General features: G+C 47.9%; 1 protein-coding gene across 1 annotated transcript in view; it reads left to right on the forward strand.

The window, feature by feature from the left end:
* Positions 1-22555, forward strand: part of Ank (progressive ankylosis) — a 128233-nt gene extending 105678 nt beyond the window's left edge. Inside the window, exons 9-12 of the mRNA NM_020332.4 lie at positions 17989-18118; positions 18564-18687; positions 19083-19182; positions 20750-22555. Coding sequence (NP_065065.3) covers positions 17989-18118; positions 18564-18687; positions 19083-19182; positions 20750-20863 — 468 coding nt within the window. The 3' untranslated portion in view covers positions 20864-22555. The remainder of the gene's footprint in view (positions 1-17988; positions 18119-18563; positions 18688-19082; positions 19183-20749) is intronic.
* Positions 22556-24196: the final 1641 nt, after the last annotated feature.

Raw genomic sequence — 24196 nt, forward strand, 5'->3', positions numbered from 1 at the left:
GTACAGAGGACACAGCTGTGTCTGAGAGTGGACAACAGGGAGCTGTTGGTGTCTGGATATACATGCTCTTCCTCTTCTTCCTCCTCTCCCTCTCCTTCTTCCTCCCCCCCTCCTGCTCTTCCTCCTCCTCTTCTTAGCAGAGTCTAACTATGTAGCACAAACCGGCCTGGAACTCACTGTGTAGACCAGGCTAACCTAGACTTCACAGAGATTTGCCTGCCTCTGCCTCCCAGGAGTCTGGATGTACATTCTTAAGGAAACAACACATCCTAGCTTTACCAAGCCCCCACGTGGAAAGACAATTTTCAGAAAGCGTGAGGGAAGGTGTACATGCTGTAGAAGTCAAAGGACATACTGTACAATCTAAGACTGACAGTCTAACCGCTTACTACTGGCGAAAGGCAAGGAACAACAAGCCAACTCACACAGCAGCTGTGCCGTGAGATTGTTAAGGGATCAAGGAATCTTTTGAACTTAGCTCAGTTTTCCTTTGTTGCTTTGGCTATACTACTCCTGAAGTCCTGTACAACTTAACATCCATTTATACTGTATACTGTATACTGTACACTGACTGCCTGAATGCGTTCTGCAGTCATCGTGAACAGCCCACACAGAGGACCAAGGGCTGAGGCATCTTCCTGGGAACAGGTAGACAGTGACTGCCCCGTTCACCATAGCCCTCAGAACTGTTCCGCTTGACTGTCCTTGAGAAGCAGGCCCTGAGTGTGCTTCAAACCTCCAGGGGCCACTCACAACCTATAGCTTACAGTCTGGTCCAACATCTGAATCGTGTTTGACAACACAAGACATATAATCACAGAAAGCCTTTGGAACCACTTAGTCACAACATCAGACCCTGAAGCCCCATCACCACCAACACTACCTGTCAGCCACCTGTCCCTGTGAAGTGGGGTGACACACACTGAACCCAAGTCTCCTAGCTTGGAAGAAAGTTCTGACTACATCTGTAGTTGGAGTTGACCAGTGACCCCAGGTGACCTGTTCTCCTGTTGGCCATTTTTTTCTTTCTTCCTATGGTGTGCCAGTTTTTCCATAGTTCCCTAAAATGTTAGCAAAACATTGAACAACTTTGAAACTACTCAAAAGGGTATTTTTAGGAAAAAAACCAGAGAAGTTTCTGTTCCAGGAACAGACCTCAGCTTTTGGAGACTGTTAAATGACTTGGAGTCAAAAGATGACTTGAAGCCAGATTTTGGGACTGAGCCTAATCTGCTCAGAGCCAACAGTTCGGGGCTCGAAGGCTCAACCTACCTTCTCTTATGTGGACATACCTTCTCATAGCTGGGCTTGAGTGATGGAGGACACCCCACGCCCCTGAGAGGAGAAGAGCCTTCCTCACTATGATTCATGGCCAATAATTTGAACCTCTGTAAACTTGATCTTTAGCAAGTTTAAAATAATGACAGGATCTGGAGAAATACTTATAACTCTCTCCCAGGCAGATGTTGATTTCTTATGTTTAATCCCAGATCTCTCGGTGTGAGACCACCTTAGACATAAGGATGCAGAAGCCCTTATTGGAAGGAGATTTGGAGATGAGGATTTAAAAGATTTTAATTTTCAGAAAAAGAAACAAGTTAGAATAAGTGACTCTACCCAAGCACAGAGTTTTTTTTACATTATAAGTGACAGTATTTGAATTTGTGGCTCGGTTCAGTCTGTTGATCCAACATCTTGGCTGGAGGAGTTGACGCTAAATTTTCTATGTAAAAATTTATGTAGAAAATGTAAAATTAGGTTGTTCTAAACCGAACCTTTAACTGTCAGGGTGTGTGTGTGTGTGCCTTGTAATATCACATGACACATTAATTCTTCCACATCTACTGGTCGTCTGACTCTCTTGCCATTCACAAGCAAATCTACATAACCTAGAGCTACATTACCCATCCATGATAACCTACGAATCAGCCAATCAGCTGCCACCTCTCACTATGGGGCCTGCTCTGTGTGAGGAAGTGAATTCAGGAGGAGAGTGAGGCAGGGAAACAGCGTTTGCTGCTGTAACATGTTAGCATCCTGCTGTTCATGCTTCCGATCATGCCTCATAGGAGAACAGTCTAGTCTGCAGACCACCTGATCAGTGAGATAAAAGAAAGGTTTGGAATCTTTGGTGGGTCTCAAAGGCCCAGTCCAAAAGAGTAGATTGCCAGATAATTAATCCCCTAAGAACAAGGAGGGAATAGACTGGGATTAGCAACTTGACTGGATCCCCACAAGCTGCTATCTAAAGAAAAGAGGACAAAAATTCACAAGAACTGTATCAAGGGGATGTTTGCTTGTGAGGATGCTGTACAGTAGCCATACAGGAGGGGTTAAAGTGCAAACTAGTGGTCCAGATACGGAGCCAAACACAAAGAATAGGTAGCCATGTGTGTAGTTGCCACTTTGTCAGAACCCACAGTTGCTTTCACATTTGTGACTATTAAGTCCTGTGACAACTAGTGAGTCCTAGAAGGCTGTTCATCTCGATAGACTATGTTGTGAGCATGAGGAGAGGATAGTCTCGAGCAGGCAATGAGGGAGACTTCTCTTGCTGGGGAAGGAACTGGCTAACCTGGGCTGAAAATCCTTACTGATATATGCCCACAAAGCTCTCCCACACGCATGCCCGCGAAACTGTCCCACACACATGCCCATGAAGCTCTCCCACATGCATACCTGCAAAGCTTTTACCACATGCATGCCCACGAAGCTCTCCCTCACGCATGCCCACAATGCTTGTCATACTTCCTGATGGGCTCTAGATTTGGGGCTGAAGTAAAAAAAAAAATCACTCACCAGAGTGGCACATGTCTTCCCAGTCATACTGCCGGGGCACAGGTGTCACAGAAACAGATGTCAGAGCACCTGTTTCCACAACCTAGGCCAGCTCCATAAAAGCCAGTAGATATGGCTGCTAAATTTACAGAATTCTTCTCATTAATTCAAATCTCGTTTGGGGATCCCTTCTCCTTTGAACTCTTCCTGACTCAACAAATCGTGGGTGAACAGAGGATCTCTAACAGCTTCGGCTGCTAACAGTAGACTGGCCTCCATCTGACCTCACAAATGGCCCTTTAAGAGCACTGGGCATTTCTCTTTTTAGATTCTCCACTGCTTTAGTTTTGGGGAGCTGGTGCCAAGAACAGGGCCCCTCTTCTCCAGGAGAAGTGGAAAAGAATCTATGCAAAGCAGGGACTTGGCTGACTTGGGGGCCTTCTCTGGCCCCTTTGTACACAGTGGAGAGAGGCAACGATCCAAATGGATCTTGGCAGGTGGAGCTGGCAAGGCACTTCTGGGCAGTGGACAACCTACGCAGCCATCCCAACACCCCCTGAATGCCAGACCCCATGAAAGTCAGACACTTAGAAAGCAAGGATCATGGGGAGGAGACAGTGGAGAGGGTAAGATGGTGAGAGGGAGGAACGGTCGATTTGTCAGAGACGGGAGGTTGCCACGGGAAGACGGACAGAATGACAGAGGTATAGGTGTGCATAAAACAGCAGGGTGAGGAGCCCCCAAACCAGAAAGCTCTCCCCCACTCCCTGGGATGCTGTGAGCCTTTCCAGTACAGGTTGTGAACGTCAGATGAATTTCTGCAGATGTATAGTTTAGAAACCAGTAAATTAGACATAATGTTTTTTGGCTAAGGTTGGGTTTTGGTGAGCTGACCCATGTTAAGAATGCAAGTGTGGAATGCAAAGGCACTTGGGTCATGCCAAGTTTGGAGGACTGCCAGGCCTCCACACTGTATCCCATTGTTCACATGAGAACCAAGCCCTCAGCTTCAACTAGTCAGAGCTGCTTGGGGAAGAAGGCAGGTGTGAGCTGAGTATGTCACTGCCACCTACGACAGAGGAAGAAGCAGACCCGTTGGAATGCCATAGTAGATACAAGGGCATCTGAGCTCAGGACCTGTTGGAATTTAGGGTCTGGTTCTTCAAAGAGAAGTTATTGATCTCACCCACATGAAAGCCATGCACAGGCGCTCACAGTGGTCTGAAGGACAGGCAGGGACACCTCTCTGGGGCTAACTGCCTAGCGGGTCCAGCCAAATGGGCCAGCTCTGGGTTCAGAGAGGACAAAGCCAAGGTGAAGAGTGATGAGAGACAGTGTCTGTTAACCAGTGGCTCCCGTGTCTGCACATACACTCCTGGCTGCACACACATGCGCACACACGTGTACACAAAACGAAGTTAAAATCGATGTCACTCTGACCTGCCGGAGCCGTGGTGAAGACGAGGGCCTGAAGCAGGAACTGGTATCAGTTAGGTTACTTGCCTGAGCTGTAGTTTATCTGTTAACTCTCTCAGTTAATAAAAAGGAGGGAGACCATGAACATGCCTGGGATTTTCTCCTCTATTTGTCATGGGTTGACGACGTGCATCTGTTCATATGCTGCAATGTTGACCCCCGTCCCAGAAGGCAACCTTATTTGGAAATGGGGTTCAGGTTCTATGGGCAAGCTTGGCCCCAAATCCAGTGTGGCTGGTGTTCTTATAAAAGGGAACATGTGGATGCAGACTCAGAAGCCTTTGGGGCTATCATGAGTTCTCCTGCTGTAGAGGCCTGGCCTCACCCATCCTAATTGTATCCTTACACCTGGGCCACTGTCCCTTCCTATTGCTCTAAAACATCCAGATGTAAATCTTTGGTCACTGTAACCCTGGCAATTTAATCTACTGATGTTCCTCCAAGAAAGCAATCTTTTTGTGGTCACCTGAGGCCACAAGGTTGACTCATCAGACTTCCACTCTCCAGCTTCCATCTCTTTAGTTACATATGACATCTTTGGCACTTAGTTAGGAAGTACTCAGACTGCAGGCAGCTCTGCACCTTCCTCTACAGGGGCTGCACTCAGCCTGCAGGAGGCACTCGGCCTGCCCTTGGGAGCTTCATTGTGTCATGGCTGATGGTTTGTGTAAATCTGAGAGCAACAGTCCCCAAGATTAGATTTAGGTAACTGCTTAGTTTTTATTCTTTTAGTATACTTCCACTGGGTCCTTGCAAAATCCTGCCTCCTGTCTTGAAACTTACAAAATGTATTAGAATATGTCCAATTGCTAATAACATGGCCCATAAATTTGGTACGTTTTAATGAAAAGAGACTTATTTTGGCTCAGAATTCTGTGGTCAAGGTCCTCAAATAGCAGGAGACAGGAGGTATGTTTATGCTTGGGTTTGGTCTTTCCCCAACCAGGGTCCACTCTAACCAATAACTTCCTTGAAGCCCCACCTGAAACACTGTTCAAATTATACATCCACCCACTTAAAGTCTCCCAGTGGAGGTTATGTTTCAGCACATCACCCACCACGGCATGGCACTGCCTACCAAGACTGCACAGGTATCCTCAACTTAATACTGAAGACCAGAATAATCCTAGAGAAAAGTAGCTAGACCAGGAACCCTTTGGCTTGTCCGAGAGTGAGGAAGCGGAAAGATAATTAATATACTTCCAGGAAGCATGTTTGAAGATGTTCTGTGGCTACGAGGAAAAAAAAATATGTTATTAGAACAATTTAAATACAAACCCCAAACCCATCCCGGGAAGCAGATAAGAGAACAGTATTAGGAAGAAGGGACTGGGACCAACCCCACTGAAACCCCGAGAACTGTCAGAGAGACCACAGGATGCTGTGCCTGGCCGCTGCTCTGGTAAGAGCTTTGCCCCTCCCCTTGGAAGCCTGAAACAGATTGATTTCCTTGCTCAGAGCAGGTGAGGACCCAGCGAAACTGAAAGTCAGTATCTGTCTGTCTGTCTGTCTCTCTCTCATATTAACTTGTTGGGCATGGTGGTGCAGAAATGACAGATCTCCTCGTGAGCCTGAAGCCAGCCTGTCTACATAGAAACCAGGAAATGCAGGGCTGGGGATATGGTTACTTGGTGAGCGGCTTCCCTAGCGACACAGAGCCACACCCCTGCACTACACAAACTGGGAGTGGTGACCTATGCCTATAATCCTAGCATGGCGGAGGTAGAAACAGATCGGATCAGAAACTCAGCTCATCCTCGGCTGCTTAGGTTAAAGCCAGCTCAATAAAGACCCTGGGCATCTGGTCCAAAGGCTAAGATGCCACGGGGAACCTTTGCTGCGGTGAGAGATCTCTTGGTCAGGGACAATGTGAAGTACTCAGCACCGTCTTGGGTCAGCAGACGGGGTGTCTGGCTTGAACAGCCAGGGCCTCAGCATGACCCCGTGCAGCTGCCCTTAGAACCCAGGCTGGAGAGGGAGGTGCCCTGGGCTTTGTTCCATGGGTGCTGTTCTCAGAGCTCTGGATCAGATGGGCCACTTTTTCAGACTCAAGTAAGAGGTCTGAACAGCACCACCAAATCGTTCTTAGGGATTGTGTCGTCTCTTCTGAGCCCCCAGAGAATGACAGTATTGGGAAACAGCCTATGTGGCAAATGACAAGAAAACCTGCTTGCCAGTCCCTGAGAGCTGCCAGAGGCCTGCCCTTCTGTGTGGAGAGGGATCTTAACTGACAGCTGTGGAGTGCATTGGCCCTCAGCTAGAACCTGAAGCATTCTGGATCCACCCAGATAGTCTTGCTTCACAGGCCTTCATTTAATCACACCTGTTACCAGAGAAAGTATATTTACTAGTTGAGGGGATTAAGGGGTGTGTATTATCTCTGGGTGGTCCTTATACCTCTAACTACAGGCACTAACAGGTACTTTAGAGAAAAAATAAAGTACAGTAGCCCTCCTTAGCCGCAGATTCTCCTTCTGTGGTTTCAGTTACCTGTGGTCAACCACAGAGCAAAAGCACGATATGGAAAGTTCCAGAAAGTTTATAAGTACAGTTCTGAATAGCAGAGTGAAATCCCGTGCCATCTTGTTTATTCCTGCCCAGTACATGAATCTACCCTTTGTCCAGTGTTACCACCCTGCATGCACTACAGGCGTGTTAGTCACTGTCGGGGTTAATCTTGTCAGCTTCGGTGGCTTGAGAAACACCTGGGTGGTTATTAAAGCACACCTCTGGGTGTGTCTGGGAGTATGTTTCTCTAGAGAGAAAGGGAGGGAGAAAGACCAGACCTGTCCTGAGTTTAAGCATCACCGTGACGTGGGCTGGGGCCGCAGATAGAATGAGAGAAATCTCTGGAACGTAGGAGTCCCTCTCTGCTCCGCGGCCACTGTGATGGGAGTTGCTCTTCCTGCACACCTCCCCAGCCATGATAGACCCGATCCTCTAGAGCTGTGACCAAAATGAATGTTTCCTTCCTCGAGTTGTATCTCTCTGGTATTTGATCATAGCAGCACGTGAGCATGCTAGGTGGTCCTTTAGTAGTGGCTGTCTCGTGTGTGCGGTTGAAGGCCAGTGCTATATCATATGGCAGTGATTTTGTACATACCATATTCCTGAGTTATCGTAGCACGGTGCCTCAAGGCCTCGGTCACTTACCTCCCTTCACCTTAGCACGTTATTATCCCACATCATCACACGAACGGTGAGCACAGTTCACTGAGACATTTTTGAAAGAGACCACCGTGACATAATTTTTATAGTGCATTGCTGCAATAGACTCTAACTAGTTTATTAGTTGTTAATTGCCTGCTGTTTATATTTATAAATTGTACTATGTTAGGTATCTAGGCACAAGAAAACGTGTACATAGGACTTAGTACTATGTGTGTATCCCTTGAGGACATAGGCTGAGCCTTTCCCCATTGGCTGATCAGGTGATGGCTAAGCCTTCCCCCATTGGCTGGTCAGGTGGTGGCTAAGCCTTCCCCCATTGGCTGGTCAGGTGGCTACCCCATTGGCTGGTCATGGTGGCTGAGCTTCCCTACCCCCACCCCCACCCCCACCCCCACCCCGTTGGCTGGTCAGGTGATGGCTGAGCCTTCCCCCCATTGGCTGGTAGGTCTAATCTCACAATCTTACTCACTTGGCTTGTGTGGAAAGAGTTGGTGCACAGGAAAGAGGAATAGGAAGAGAGTCACTGCTCAAAGGGAAAAGGGTCACGGCTCCTGTCAAGTTCCTAGGATAGAAATTGTGTAAGCAAATGTTTTACTGGGTGAGGAGGATTGACCATTTGCATGAAGTCTTACAAGATGAGGTAAATACAAAGATTTAGTTCCTTGTCCTAAGACAAATGTTCTCGTGTTTGACAGTCAAGGCTCATCTTGACATTTCTCCCATGTTCGGGGTGTCACAGAGCACCCTCTGTGAAGACCACACAACAGCCAGGAGAATGTGGAAGAGCAGGTGTTTATAAATTAGCCATGGGCCACCAGACTAAGGCCAAGCCCAGCAAGACCCAGGCAGCCATATTCCAGCCGGTCCCTCCTGGAGTCCTCGTTTGGGATCCTACTGGACTCCTGCTTCTGGCATCTCCTAAAGTTGGCTGTCACTTGGGCGTCTTTCCGCAAGTTGGCAGCATGATCTGAGCCTCCGAACATCTAATTATCACAGCATGTTCGGCATCCCTCCTGTCTGGTGAGGCCTTCAGACCCTCTTCATGCAGTCTGTGCACTCTTTCTGGCTTTAAGGCAGCACTGTGCCCTAAACTGGTATGTGTTGCTACTGCAGGATGCCAGGGCCTGAATAATTTTAGATATGGGAGCCTCTGGAGAGGAGAGGGTAGACAGGCACTTGCTGGGGGCCCTGCCAATCCAAGCCTGTGCTCATTCCACAGCTGGTTGGTCTGTCAAGCCCTGATGTCAGAAGGCACGTGAGTGCCATCCCAGCAGAGGCCCACCCAGCCCTGTGGAGGAGAAATTTGGTACTCTGAAGGTCTTAGTCCAGAGGGAAATCTTCACTATCAGGCCTTCCTTTGACACAGGATCCCTCTTTTGAGTCACAGGTCCCTGCCAACGCTGATAGGTTTGGTGTGATCCAACATTGGTGGGCTCCAAGGATTCGCCTCCACCTTTGAAAAGCTGCAAGGTCACCTACATGCTGGTATTCATAGTGTCTGATTCCCTAGGAGAGCCATGTACTGGTTGATACAGAGACACTGGATCAAAAATGCCCATCTTAGGGGCTTGAAGCTGGAATCCGGGTCTGCAAGGCCTCCCACGTCCTCAGTTTCCCCATCTCAGAGTGGCTTGCTGTAATTCAAGGGCTGCCTGGCTTGACTCCCTTTTTGTCTGCTACTCTTGTTTAAGAGGCAGCATGTGCCCGCGCTGGCTGCAGCAGGACCACCTGCTGTCACCCCAGCATCCCAGGGAAGCTGCAGTTCAGTGAGGCTTGTCTCTTCTGGAACCCCACAAACTAGAAAATGTCAACACCCAAGTTGTTAAAGGTTAAAAGCCACTATCAGAGGTTCTGTTCGGGTGGCCTCTTTGTCCAGATTAGCTGTTGAGTTCCCATGAATGACCCAGTCTTACCTCCCTGTTGCTAAACTACCCTCCTGGGCAGCTGTCACTCAGCCTTCCAGGGTGACTGCTGGGGCCTGTCCTAGCCTTGGTACCATGCTGACCCTTTGTCTAGAACAAAGGCTGCCTGTGTCAGCCTTTGTTTCTGCTGTGGTCCCTCCCTCGAACCATGAGGTGGAGACTGCTTCCTCACTGTTCCATTATCCAGCAGAAGAAAATGCCTCCCTTGTGTGAGGGGGAGGGGAAGGGGTAGAAGGTAAATGGACAGAGGTCCAGGCGTTCTCAGACCAAGTCAGGATGCGGTTCTTTCCAGTGCCTTGGGGCATCCTGGAAATAGGGAGAGGGGCCTGGTAGAGGGCCCTGTCCTAGAGCATCTGTGACAGAGGCACCATCCCAGAATCGTATAAGGACTATGTGAGAAAAAACATGGAAAGTTCTTGGCCTGGGGTAACTGCTCAGAGTCTGTTGCACAGAGCTGTTTCCCTCCCCGCCCGCCCGGTTCTCTGGGAGCTGTCAGGGTAGGGCTTGTTAATTCAGCAGCCCCTGCAGAGCCGAGAGTTTGTCTCATGGGCTGGAGAGACTTAGGCATCCAAACAATGAAAACTGGTCTCCATGCCTTCCTCGTAATAGACTGTGCATGTCCACATGTGCTGTGAGAAAACAGATGATCAAGCATGTTGTATTGTTATCATTTTCCCCTTTTCTCAGAATTTGGTGGCATTTATGTGTGTGTGTGTGTGTGTGTGTGTGTGTGTGTGTGGTCATGGGTGTATGCAGATACACGTTAATCATGTGTGTTCACGCTGAGGTTGATGTTAGGTGTCCTGCTCCATAGCTCTCCACTTTGGATACTTTAGTTATTTTATTATTTTTGTTTTATGTGTGTTGGTATTTACCTAAATATATTTCTGTACATCATATGCACGCAGTACCCTCAGAGACCAGAAGATGGCACAAGATCACTTGGGACTGGACTCACAGATAATTGAGAGCCACCATGTGGGTGCTGGGAATTGAACTTGGCTCTTTTGGAAGAGCAGCCAGTATTTTTAACCATTAAGCCAGCTCTCTAACCCCCAAAGGGGTTTGTTCATTTCAGCTTTCACTAGAAATCCCTTGTCTTTGCTCCCAAGGGCTGAGACTCCTGGTAGCCAACAAGTCTTCACGGCATCGAAGGTGGGCACTGGTTATCTGACCTCTGGCCCTTGGGCTTGCATAGCAGAAACTTTATATCCTGATCCATTTCTTCAGCTCCCTTTGAAAACATAGTAGTCGTAGTCAAATACACATAATACAAACTTAGCATCTTGCCCATTGCGACTTTACAGTGAGGTACGGTCCTATGGTTGATTGTACTACCTCCTCGCATCCACAGAACTCTCAACCAACTGAATGTGTTTTCATTAGGCCCCATCCCCTAAGTTCCAAATTCTGAAAAGCTACTTACTGAAAAGCTACACTGAAGCTAGCATGTGGACCTTTCTAGACATCCTTCAGACCTGTTAAGGACTAGAATGGAACATTCTGTAGATACCTCCTGTGGAGCTGGCAGGCCCCGGACACCCAGCTCCTCTTCTGCTTGGTGCATGGCACCCCCTGCTGTTTGAAATGTCGCCTTGCTTCCAAGCAGTGTTCTGTGACTTATCAGGAATCTGGGGTCATAGCAGAAATGACAACAGGGCTCTCAAGAAGAATGAGTTCATCCCATCCAACCTCAATCGGAGGGCTGACTTTCATCTCCTTACTCTGTAGAAAAAGAGGGATGCTAAAACTACATCTGAAGGTGTTTATCTTCACGATGGATACACTTTAGAAGAAAATGGTAGCATTTATTACAGATTATTCACGATAAATGTGTAATAACCATGCTTGCCAGCAGGCCGGATGGAGAATATCAGGTGACACGTCACATCTTATCATGTGACTTTTCTAGTGCTTCAGAATAGAAAACCAAGACCTGTTTACTCTATGATGTATACAGCTGGCCATTATTTTCAGCAGTCTGACGTTTGCCAGCCTGATCTTACATAAGAAGTCCCTACCTGGGTTTTCTTCCTTGTGTCCTTCTCTTTCCCAGTGGGGTGCCTACCAAAGCCACCTTCTCTCACTGCCCTTTCAGGTGCTGCCTCTCATGGCTTTTCATGAGATCACCCTTTAGCAGATGGCTCACTCCAGCCTCGCTCCCGTCATTCTGACAGCGCTGATGTACACTCCGTCTTGGCGTGTTTCATACACTGTTGTCTGTTGGTATTTCCACACTGGAAGACAGCATTGCTTTCTCCTTCTCAACTGAGATGTTCACACAAGATGCTGGCTGTTGGAGCTGAGCCCTTAGCTTCCTTTTGATGTCTGCCCCCTCCCAAACATGACTTCTCATGTCCCTGATAAAACATATATGAAGACCCACTTGGTTTTTTCTGCAAAGACATAAACAGGGGCATGTTGTATTTAAAGCTGTTTCTAACAGGGTGGCGGGGATTGACAGGGAATAGCATGGTGTCTTTGAACTTGAGGTATCGTTGGCTGTGTAGTTGGAGGTGAGAGTCCAGGAAGCCCAGTTCTTGTCTTGTGAACTTGAACAATGCAGTTCCCAGGCCACATGGAGGGATTTTAGGAAGAAGGAGTTTATCATAGGGAGCTGAAGGGGGTGGGGGTGGCAGAGCTGGGCAGGAGGACCCTGGGAGGGGAGGGCCACCAGCCACACTGCTGCGGATGGAGGTGGGAATAGCTGGGCACCTGACGTTAGTGTGCTTTTCTGGAAAGAGCACTCCTTTAGGGGAAAGAGATAAGGAAATAACAGGCCCCTTACTGCCCTCGAAAGCCTCTGGCCATGGCAGAACCAAAGACCTTTGCTATAGACATTCCTTTCCTGGCATGCCTAGTTTACAGCAAGGAGGCTAAGAAATAAACTGGTTACTTTTATTTATGGTCTTTTTATCTATATCTCTGCCTAGTCAAATTCTACCGCCCATTCTCATCAATACTCTTTGTGGAAACTATCAACAGGGAAATGAAATCAATCCTAATCCCACGTGTATCTAGACGAGGCCACTATCGATGCCAGTTGGACCCCCAGTAAGCCATAGGAACCATAGCAGCAGACATTGACCAATCAGGGGTGGCGAGCTGCACAAGTCGTTGGCTACACTTTCTCGTTGATTTCCTTCCTCAGTTAGACCTTATGACAGCGTGGACCAGTCCCAACTCCACACACAGGTACCTCTAAGGAGGATGGTGCTCACAGTAGTCCTGTAAGGGACAAGATCCCATCTAGAACATGAGAGGCATTCTTGCCCAGAAGCAAAATATGAAGAATGAGTGGCAGGAATTCACCCCAGGCGGGCAGGACTCTTCTAGTTACAGGAAACACCGAGTCACCATAACACCTGATCTGTGTATAGAAGTATGGTCCTCCTAGTGGGAGGACCCCACCACATGCTGCACTGCAATTCTGATAAATGCTCTAGACAACAGTGATGCCTTGGGCCAGGTCTGTTGTTGTTTGTTTTAGAGACAGGGTTTCTCTGTGTAGCTTTGGGTATCCTGGAACTTGCTCTGTAGACCAGGCTGGCCTTGAACTCAGAGAGATTCACCTGCCTCTGCCTCCTGTGTGCTACGACTAAAAGTGTGTGTGTGCCTCCGTGCCCAGTTGGAGCAGGTATTTTACTCCAGGACAGATGCATGCATTTTACTTTTTTCTAGCTTCTAAAGATCAGAATCTTTCCTTCACTGCTCATTTTAACCACTGGGCCATGGAGAAAAGTTTGTGAATTCCTCAAAAGTAGAACCATCAGCTTAGGGAACTTCAAAAGCCATGTCACTAAGCCATACTGTCTACAGAGCAGAGCCCTGAGGACACCCAACAAGGAATGCACCTCTCTTGTCCTGGAGGTAGCTTTGTGTGTTCTCTGAACTGACAGGCTAAGGGAACAGCTGGCCTCTTAAACTCCATTAGCCAGACCTCCCCATTGCTGATCACGTGGCCCAGTGATGATGTTTGGCAGCTCTCTCCCTCTCTGTGTGCCATGACATGATTGGTCCTTGGTCAGCCCACACGGAGAGAACTGGTAAGGGGCTGTGTAGGATCCCACACGGGTTAGTCCCCTCTCCCCCTTACTTGTGTGTGTCAACATGGGCTTTAGATGCTCAATTTATGCTTGAGGTCATATCAAAGCTATTTTATTGTGTTGCTCATATTCCTGTCTTGGCCACTGGGGACTCCAGTGGCTCTGCTGTCCTCTTGACATGTCCTATTGTTTTCATTCTGGGCACTTCCTTCCTTCCTTCCTAGCACTCTAGATCTTCCAGGATAATGATAGTCTTATTCCCTGCTCTAGTCAGAGACTGAGTTTTCTTAAGGAGCTTTGGGTCCTTTGGTTAGACAACGAATAGACAACCCAAGGCTCCTTCCTAATGAGATGATACTGACAGCAAACTCTGCAGAAGCGAACCCAACCCTGCAGCTACTCCAGGGCACACACAAATCATGTCTGTTGTCAGTAGTTCATTAGGTTTTCATTCTGGTGTGGAAAAGTCAATGTCAGTGGCCTCTGCAGATATTTGATGAGCACAGCATGTCATGGTCAACCAGGAGGACATGTTCTGAGTTACAGCTACACTAGTTGAACTCGGTACAATGACATTTCCTAAAATACCCCTTGTTGAGTGAGCTTCCCGTTCTAGTTTTCCGAAACACTGGGTCTGATTATTACGCTAGAGCATGAAACCTGACCTGAAGGTTGGTGTCCTAGCTTTTAGCAAACACTCTTTGCTTCCCAGTTGTTTACATGTCCCCTTTTGGAGAGTTCGGCAAATATTCCCTTGTGGAAGACTGGTTAAAAAGCAATGCACCATTTTCTTAGTAGGAGCCTGAAGTTTCTGGCTTCGGAGACTTGAGAGAGGGAGAAAGAGGCCTCCCAAATGTACAGCTCCTGCTCTTCGATGGCCTTCTGCTAGCTGGAACAATGGCTTTTAACTTCAGTGTTCCTAAGACAGAGAGCTAGACCCTGCAAGTGTGTATGGTTGACAACCTAGGGTCATGCTCCTTATCTGCCCCCCTATTAACTGCCCTCCCCCAGAGAGATCACTTCTTACAAAACAGCAGACTTCAAGGTGAGCATCTTCCACGTGGAAAGGCCAGAGTGGGGAATTCCCTCACTCACTTGCTGCACAAGCATGTTTCTACCATACATCTGACATGCAGTTACACCCTCCTTTCCCTTGGTGTGTTGTGATTTAAAATCCACTTTACAATGACCTTTGCAAAGCCTAGAGAGCTTGCAACTTGTATTTGAGGCATTGTCTCATGTTCATATCATCTCTAGTTGAAAAAAAAAAGCACAGAAATGATTCTCTGGGAAGTCTGAGTTTTGTGCAGAATATGGCCCCTGTGACACATTCTACCCACTAAGGAAACACAGAATGGCTCATCTAGGCAAGATCCAATGCACGGATCCATGGCAGACTTGAGGGGTGGTTTATAGCTTTACTGCTGTGGGAAATATTTAGGGCCTAACACGAAGCAGCACCGAAAGAGGGATCTTTAATCTGATGCTGGGATGTGGTATAGACAGAGGGATAAATTGTCTTCAGCACCATACCCAGTGCTGTTTGGGAGTTATTAAAAATTGCTGTCATGTCTGCGATGTAGACACAAGTGATATCACACTATTTAAAACCAGCAATGGGGAAAGGTGGCAGGCCACTTGTCCATGTTATTCAAGTAATAAAGTTCCCAAGCTCCAAGTTGCTAGATCTGAGGGACTCAGAACGGCATGAATATGAATCCCTACCTAGCACCTGCTGCTACAGGCCGGTTGACTCTGCTCCCAGATGCTGATGAGACACCGGAAAAAGCCTATTGACTGTATAAAGTAAAACACTTGTGTTGATCTGCTAAGAGTTGTTGTTGTTGTAACGACTCGCTGTGGCCAGGCTAATTCCATGAAACTTAAACCAAGGTGCTACAATGCATTGGTACTCTGTTTTCACGTGACTGCAACTCACTCTCCAATATATTCAGTTTTATTTTAGACAAGACTTGCTTGTAGTTTAGGAAAAGGAGATAAGTATTGGATGGAACTGGCCTGTTTTAAACATTACCCTCTAAAGTTATGTCATTGTGTTTTTAAATTAAGGCTTTTAAAATCAACACAAAGTTAAAGTTGGATTAAAGTTAAAGTTAAATTAGGATTGCTCCCAGTTAACATGTCTCAAGCTACTGCGCATCCATCCTCTTTCCAGCCCTGTCCCCTCTTATAGGCACGCCACCCACCCCAACCCAGCCCCATTTCTCCTCCTGGTGGGTTTGTAACTGATGAACTATGATACTATAAGAAATTCTTTTGATGAATTATAATAGCCAAGTCCTGATACTTAAAGTCATTAAATGCCATACTATTTCCCTGCCTTAAACAATTAGTAATTATCCTTTTCCTCAGCTTTCTGAGTCCTGAGCCCTTGTTTAGCTCCATGTTGTGTCTGTGTAAAGCTCTTGCAGTGTAGTCAGGCGCAGCAGGTGTCTTTCGTCCCACCTGCAGTGTAACTTGCTGGCCTGTGCACCTCACACTTCCTGCTCTGTATCTTTCTCTGGAGTTCCCCAGACAACTTCCCCCTTGTTCCTGTCAAGGTATTTTTCTCTTTCCCTGGCTCTCCTGATTTGGCAGATTGTGCCCTAATTAACATTCTGGAAAAGTGTGTATGGAGGGTGTGATGGTTAATATTGTCAACTTGGCATAATCTAGGATCCGTGGAAAGGGAGTCCTCTGCACATGCCTCTGAGGGATTCTCTACATTGTTAGTTGAGCTGAAGTGACCCACCCTAAACGTGTGTCTTCCCATTCTGTGGGCTGAGGGACCCTTGGCTGAACTACAGAGAAGTGGAGCTGCTCGTGGCATTCATCTCCGCCTGCTCACTGGATGCCGCGGCAGCAGCTGCCTCAAACTCGCTCCCATGCCATCCCCACAGCGACCATCTGTACCTTCAAACTGAGCTAAGACAAGCCCACCCTTAAGTCGTCCCTGTCAGGTTTTACTGAAGCTAAGTAACCAATGCAGAAGGCGACTGTCTTGAGGCCTTGAGTAGTGAAAAGGTCTTTCTTCTAAATGTCACTCGGTGACAGTTGGATTGCGAATGCTAGGGGAGAAATCCACTCGCCTTGACAACTGCTCTTGGAGGGCTTTGCCAGCTCTGCCCCCCAGTACTACTGATGATGTGCCCTGCTGGGTCTCTTCTCATCCATCCACTGTCCTCTTAAAGGTAGCCTTTCAGTCTTGAAATTCCTCTTTCAGCTCTGAAAGGGTCACTGTTCCCTCTTTTTGGAACTGTTAGTATCAGAATATTAGATTTATTTGATCAAAAGAAAAACGATCTAGTCTCACTCTATCGTTGTCAGCTCTGTCCTGTGGCTGACTTCTGACTCCGTGTCAGCCAATGTCTTTCTCAGATGTAGCTTCATCCTCCTAACCCCTGGCTCGCTCGCTCGTGTTCCATGCATGTCTCTAGAACATTTCTATTCTGTTCCTGATCCATGAATACAGTTTCTTCGCCCATCTGAGAATGTCAGCATGATAGAAAGGTTTTTTATTTTTCCTTCTTTCTGCATTGTCTTTAGTTCCTTTTGTTTCGACCTTAAAGCTGTTGTGGAAGTCTGGGGACCACTGATTGTGTATTCACGTTTATAAGTAGAGCTGTGAACATTAGCACAGCTAATCTGTCTGAGCTCTGTCACTTGTATGACTCTTACTGCTTAGGCGGCTTCTTTGGGAGCCCAAGACTTTCAGGAATTCCAGATCCTTCTTTGGCCAATGACAAGCTGCTCTGGTCTCTAACCTCTGGGTCTCACCTAGTTTCCTGTGTTTTTAGAGCTGAGGCGAGAGGATATACAACATGTCCCACTGCCTGGGGTCCTCAGAACTCTGCCCTCAGCCTTGCAGGCACCAACTTTCCTTATGCAGAGATGAGAGTCTGATGACAGCTTAAGGGACACAATCCCAAGCTGTCAAGGGTATGAACTGCTTACAGGCAGATTCTAGCCAGCTTCCCAGAGCTGTGCTTCCCCACCTCCTAATCTGGGGGAAAGGAAGTGGAAGTGAGTTCTGCATCTGTCAGATTAAGGTTGCAATTTCTAGAGTCTGCTAAGCTTCCATACTTACCCGTCTGCTTTCCCCAAGTTCTGGGTTCTGCGGCTGTTGTTTCTTCCCTTACCCTCCTAACACTAAAAATCAGCAGGCTGCAGTTGACTCTACATGTCAGTGTGGCGTATACCATCCAGATACTTTGAGGTTACAGTCTAGTATTTTGCCAAGGCTGTAAAAGCTGCATTAACGGACATGTCTACCCAGAACTGACCGAACAAGCCATGGAGGACCCTGGCTAAGCCTCAGTGAAAGCGAGGTGGTTTCCTTTCCTAGTCCAATCACCCACTCAGACACCACCCACAGTGGACTGCCACACTGGCTATTCCTATGGGGCAAGTGCAGCACACGGATAGATGCCACCCACAGTCCCCACCCGTGATACTGGCAAATAGATGCAAACCTGGGATGCCGGTGACACCCAGTGAGCAGGTTTACCATCCTTTAGAACACGCAGGGACCACGTCATGTCCTTTATGCCCTTTCTTTACAACCTGGTTGACTGTTGTCCTGCCCCACCCTGCAGCTCTGTTTTGTCATGTTCTGGACCCCCAACGTCTCTGAGAAGATTCTGATAGATATCATTGGAGTGGACTTTGCCTTTGCAGAACTCTGTGTCATTCCTCTGCGTATCTTCTCCTTCTTCCCAGTGCCAGGTAAGGGGCAGGGTGGGAAATATGTGCACTGTCGTTGTGCAGTAGCGACATACAGAATGAGCAGTGGCACCAATGCCTAAGAGTGAGGTGGTCAAGGTTGACTCAAGGTGTGGTGGGCAATGGGGACAAGGTCATTCGCATTTCCCACCGTTTCCTCAGACAACAGCAGGGTGATGACGTCTGCCACCAGAATGGTGGTTATCATGGTGCAGCAAGGCCCTTACCTGCAGATGGCCTCCTCGACATGAGACTGGGGAGGCAGGGAGCTGAGGAGGAATGGGGCCTGACCCCGGTTAGCCTCCAAAGTAGGGATGAGCAACAACAGGAAGACAAGTGACCATACCTGGGGCCCTGTAGCTAGGCTGAGAGATCCTGGGCCAGACTAAGGGTGGGAGGGGGCAGGGTGGAAGCAGGGCACACAGCTGACACACCCTTCTCTCCTCAGTGACTGTGAGAGCTCATCTCACTGGATGGCTGATGACACTGAAGAAAACCTTTGTGCTGGCGCCCAGCTCCGTGCTGCGCATCATCGTCCTCATCACCAGCCTTGTGGTCCTGCCGTACCTGGGGTGCGTGTTCGCAGCATTTGGCATAGATGTGTGGCTTAGTAAAATACCCTATGCAGAGGATTAAAATCTGCATAGCCAAGTGAAAGCCCCAAGCGTATTAGACTGGAAATTCAGAAGGAAGCTTGTCGGCCCATACCAGTGAGTCTCTGAGATCTATACTAGCTTGGAAACAGGTTCAGTTCCTGTGGTGAGGAATGTGTAGGACAATGGAAGGAAGGCGGCACAGGTCTCCTTCAAAGGTGGGTGGTCATCAGATACTGTCCTGAGGCCAATGGCTGGACTACTGTGCCATCCCTTGCTGATCTGCATTGTTCTCAGGATTAAGCAATATCATCAGCTTAATTATGTCAGACTTGATTCTAACAGACTAAACATGCCTGTGTTCTCCTTTGCAGGGTGCACGGAGCCACACTAGGTGTGGGCTCCCTTCTAGCAGGGTTTGTGGGAGAATCTACCATGGTTGCCCTTGCAGCATGCTATGTCTATCGAAAACAGGTGAGAAATGATGGCGACAGCTTTGGGGACAATCGGAACCTCTCTCTGCCTTCGCAAATAATGTCCCTCATCAGCTCTATTCTAGGAAGTCTGTTCTAATTCTGCACAGCCACCCTGTCCCTTCTACACCATACCCAGCCCATTACAGGCCCTCACCCTGACAGCACAGAGCTAGTCTGTCCTGAAGGCAGGAGTTTTCAAACTGCACAGAAACTGTTTGTTTTTTTTTTTTTTTTTTCCTTCCTCTCCATGATTTGTGAGTTCTCTGGGATCAGAAACCCTGTATTATCCACTTAGATGAGATTAACCAGGGAGAGGAAACCAACAGAGATGACAGGGCCTAAGGCAGAGCCTGGATGTGTATACTTTTGTGCTGCAGGGTACATAAAAACAACACAACTGCTAAGAGACCAGGGAAGGAGAGCCCAGGGACAGACAGATGATGGAATTCACTGTGAAGGGTAGACTTGAGGGGTCGGGGCCATGGAGGTCAGGAGAAAAGGGTGAAAATGTTGAAGACCATAAGTAAAGGGCAGAGGGCTATAAAGGAAACTTCAGAAAACTAGTTAAGGGGGGTAAAGCTCCACTGCACTGGAGACTGACCCAGTGAGTGGGACACTAGTGGGAGAAGGGACAGCACAGCACAGCCAACTGGCCAAGTACAGACTGGAGAGAGTGGGCAGGTAAGATGGGAGATGGGAGCCTCCACTAAATGTGGGGAATAGTCATGGGAAATCTGCTTGCTTATGCTTCGGTCAATTAAGTGGAAAACCAAGCTGCCCCGGAGGAAGGGCCATGAGGAAGGCTAGAAGACAGAGGAGGCCAGAGGCCAGGCGGAAGACCAAGCAGCTGGGAAGAGCAGGGTGTGGAAGCCCCGCCACAGAGAGACCGGCTCCCTGCAGTGGGCAGCTCAGCCCAGGCCTTCTTCTGGGTCCTTCAGCCATGCTGGCAATTTCCAGCAGAGACAGAGTTGGACCTATCTGAGGTCTGGGTTTAATCTTGTAAATAGGACTCAAGAAAAGCAAGGAAAGACATGACTATAATTGCTGAGCATTACAATTAAACCAATGTGGGATGGGTGAGAGGCTTCAGGAGGCTGAGCCATAGGAGAAGCACAGAGCGGTGGTGGGAATCAGGTCCTGAAAGGAACGTGCTGGAAGAGCCACAGAGTTCGAGAACACAAGGTCTGCATGGACCTGGGGAGGCCCGAGTGCCGGCTGACTGCTGAGCAGCTCGTCAGTGAGGCCACCAGGAATCAGGATACGCGGTCCACAGGGCAGAGGGAAGCCAGAGCTGTCAGAGGGGCGGGACACCCACTAACCACAGGTGAAAGGACTACTCTAGAGAAAGCGTGTGGCTTTGGGGCAGCATTCCAAAGCATGTCAGCAAAGGTATAAGGGACAGAGTTCCCCACAGTACCCAGCATACAGCAGGTATAAGAACAGCCACGGTGAAAGGAGCGTACTGAGCTAGATTCAGCCTGGACCATAAAGTGGCCTCCCGCCCCCAGCAGTGTGTGGTGTGTCCTGCCCACATCCCCACTGTGATGTGTCTTCTTTTAATCTAGAAAAAGAAGATGGAGAATGAGTCAGCCACCGAGGGAGAAGACTCGGCCATGACCGACATGCCTCCAACAGAGGAGGTCACAGACATCGTAGAGATGAGAGAAGAAAATGAGTAAGCACAGGCTGCTGGGGGCCACCGCAGGGACAGTCAGGACAACAACTGTCGTCTCTTTCCTCCTCCTCCTCCCATCAAGTTGTTTTCTGTTGTTTAATTTTTATTCTTGGTTATGAAAGAGGCCTTGATTTAGAGGTTTCGTATAAATTCTCTAGCATACTGGGTATGCTCACCGATGCAGGGACCTGAAGAAAGGTCTTTACTGTCGCTTTGTAACTCAGAATCGCTGACTTCACGCCCCTGCTTCATAAAACCCAAAAGATAGAGCTGCCTCTTGGTCAACGTTTCTACTCCCTTGGACAATCTCCACTTTGGAACCAAAGGACTTGGGCCAGACTTTTCCTGTTCATGTTTGCCTCCTCCTAAGAATCAACAGGTTGAAGCTCAGCCTCTCTTGACTTGCTCCCCAACACTGTGGCTCTGGAGTCATGAACTATCTGCCGCACATACTGGTGGGCCCCAGGCTGCAGCCCACAGTCTCCCTGTTCCCAGAGGAAGGGCTGGTGGCCCTGCTGGGCCAACGTAGTGGGAATTTAATCTCCTGTAGAAATTGGGTCAGTCACCAACTGACTTGATCGTCAGCATCCCATTGTTTTCCTGGTTTCACTGAGTTGCCGCACCCCACAGTGTATATACATGAGCTGACTTTTCAGAGCTGTCCCGCAAGTGCAGCTCCAGTGTCAGCACCCTCCGCATGAGTTTCCCTGAAGGCTTGCGTTTACTCGCCTTCCCTGAAGATGGCACTAGAGCGAGAAGTGGAGCGTTCTAACTGTCCATTTCTCTAACTGTCCATTTCGTTTTCACAGTGAGCAAAGCTTTAAGTCGTAATCTAGCATCCTAATGCCAGGGTCTTGTCTCGTAACTTCTGATGTAGATGTGCCGCCTATTTCTGCAGGACAGGTAACCGAGTGTACTATGGTACTCCCCTCCACACCATAAAGCAAGACATTTTATAAACAGTATCAAGGTCACTATGTGATACCCCGGAAATAATGCATTGGAAATCCACTTAGTGCAGTATATTTTTCTAAGTTTTGGAAAGCGGGTTTTTTCCTTTAAAAAAAATTATGGACACAGTTCACTAAATTCCTGATTTAGTCAAAGTAACTAGACTGAAAGAACCTAAACAAAACAAATATTTTAAAGATATAAATATATGCTGTATATGTTATGTAATTTATTTTAGGCTATAATACATTTCCTATTTTCGCATTTTCAATAAAATGTCTCTAATACAATTCAGTGATTGCCTTCATGCTCCACATACCTACAGCTTACTCGGGTTGTACCAGTGACCGCTGTATGTTACAGCCTTCTACACGTCCCTTGTGTATGAATGTAAGGGCCTACAGATCCAATTGATGGGCAACCTCGGGAGGAAATGGATCCACTACTGTAGACAGGCAAAGGTGGGAAGGGCGGAGGGAAAAGGGCGGAAGGCGGGCCTCTTGTGCTTATTATTTTGGTGTTGTGTAACCTCATGTTAAGACTGTCAGGGCTACACAGGCTCGCATTTCCATTTCTAGATACCCAGTGTCCCTCATATGTGCCCACCATGGGAACAAATCCTATGTGCTTCCGTAGCTGCTTGTGGGTGACGTCAGGGGCAGATCTGAAAGATAACTGAAAGTCTTAATTGTATTGGCTTTTTAAAGTACATGACTAGAAAATTAAACAGCAATATTTTTTAAAATGTGTGGCTATTTTCATGCTTCTGGGGTTGGAGCTTAAATACCAAATATCAAATTCGAAATCCTTTCCCTTTAAAGTCAAGAAAAGCTAGTATCTCTTTATTGTGCACTTGGGACATGTAGCTTAGAGCCCAGAGCCGCCTTCATCAGGATGACTGGACATCAGCTGTGTAAGATGTCCCGAGCCCCTGGAATGCAGTGCCAGGCCCAGGCCTCTGCAATGGAGCTGCGGTTTGGGGGGATTTGTTCTGACCTTCCCCTCCTAGTACAGGCTCCTCCACACACATTCTGTGGGCCTGTTTTGTCACCTGACACCCTGAGACAGCTGCCATACTGTTGTATTCAAACAAAGAATTCCACGGCCTAGACTTGGGAAGGGCCTTTCTCCTCTTTCCACAAGCATTAAGGGCAGCCTTTCTAGCTCAGCAGCTGAGTGTTCTTTTTAAACATATTGCTCAGCTAACAAACTGAAAAGGACCATGTCTGTGAAATCCTCAAGGACTGTGGGAAGATCATTCTCAAGGTTAAGCGACAAATACAACCTAAAGTTGCAGAGGCAGGAGACAAGTTTTCCTCAAAATACTGAGTTAGGATGGCCTTTCTAGAGTGAGGGTTTTCTCCGAGAAACTAGAGAAGCCTGTTTATCTGAGGGGCAACCGAGGGTCATTCTAAGTGCACACCTGACCTGCTGCTGGCTCTGCCCTTGTTTACTGGGTGCTGGCACACAGGCCCTCTCTAAGGCCCCCTGGAACTGAGTAAACAGGACTGCTGTGACTCAGGAAGGACAAAGCCTGCCCACTGCAGGGCTCCGGGAGTGTGAGCGGCTTGCGGTTGGCTTGGTGGGAACTCACCAGGGATCCTTCCACTGCGAAGGCCTTGTTTGTATCTGTGGGTTGGAGCTGGTCAGTGTCTCCCTGCTGCCCGTGTTGGGCTTGGGCTTGGGCATCTGGAGTCAAAGGCACTCTTCTCTCGGTTGGGACCATCTGTTTCTTGGCCTTCGCTCATGCTTTGGCTTGGAAATGTTCAGAGAGGGCCTCAGAAATGAAAACACTTATTCTGAGCTGCAGTAATTACTTAAGTACTTAAGCACTTTAAACTCCGTGGACCCTATTGCTTTCTTGCAATGCAGCCCCTCCTGGATGTGGCAGGACTGAGACAATGGCCTTGGTCATGGGGAAAGTGACTGCATTTTATCTTTAATAAATAGTTTTACCACTCCCTTAGTGCAGGTGAGTGGGTGTGTGTGCCTGTTTCAGAGAGGAAACAAAGACTCCCTCTGATTCTAGTTCCCCAATCTCCCACCTTCCTAACTGCTCTGTTTGAAAATATTTTCTTCTGAAATAGGCAAAGGGAAAGGAACATTTTCCAAGATTCAGCAACTTTCTCTCCATACTGAAGCGAGAGCAAGAGATGTGCTGCAAAATAGGAAATCCTAATATTCTTATAATTATCTATTTTTAGTTTGAGACAGGGTCACTCTACATATCCCTGGCTGTCCTGGGACTCTATGTGGACCAGGATGACCTTGAACGCACGGAGATCCATGTGGCTCTGCTTCCCAAGTGCTGGGATTAAAGGTGTGCACCACCACACCTGGCCTCTTCTAATGAAATGATGTTACCTGAGCAATGTTTCCTTGTACT

This window comes from Mus musculus, chromosome 15 (genome assembly GCF_000001635.26).
Source record: "Mus musculus strain C57BL/6J chromosome 15, GRCm38.p6 C57BL/6J".
Classification (NCBI taxonomy): Eukaryota; Metazoa; Chordata; class Mammalia; order Rodentia; family Muridae; genus Mus; species Mus musculus.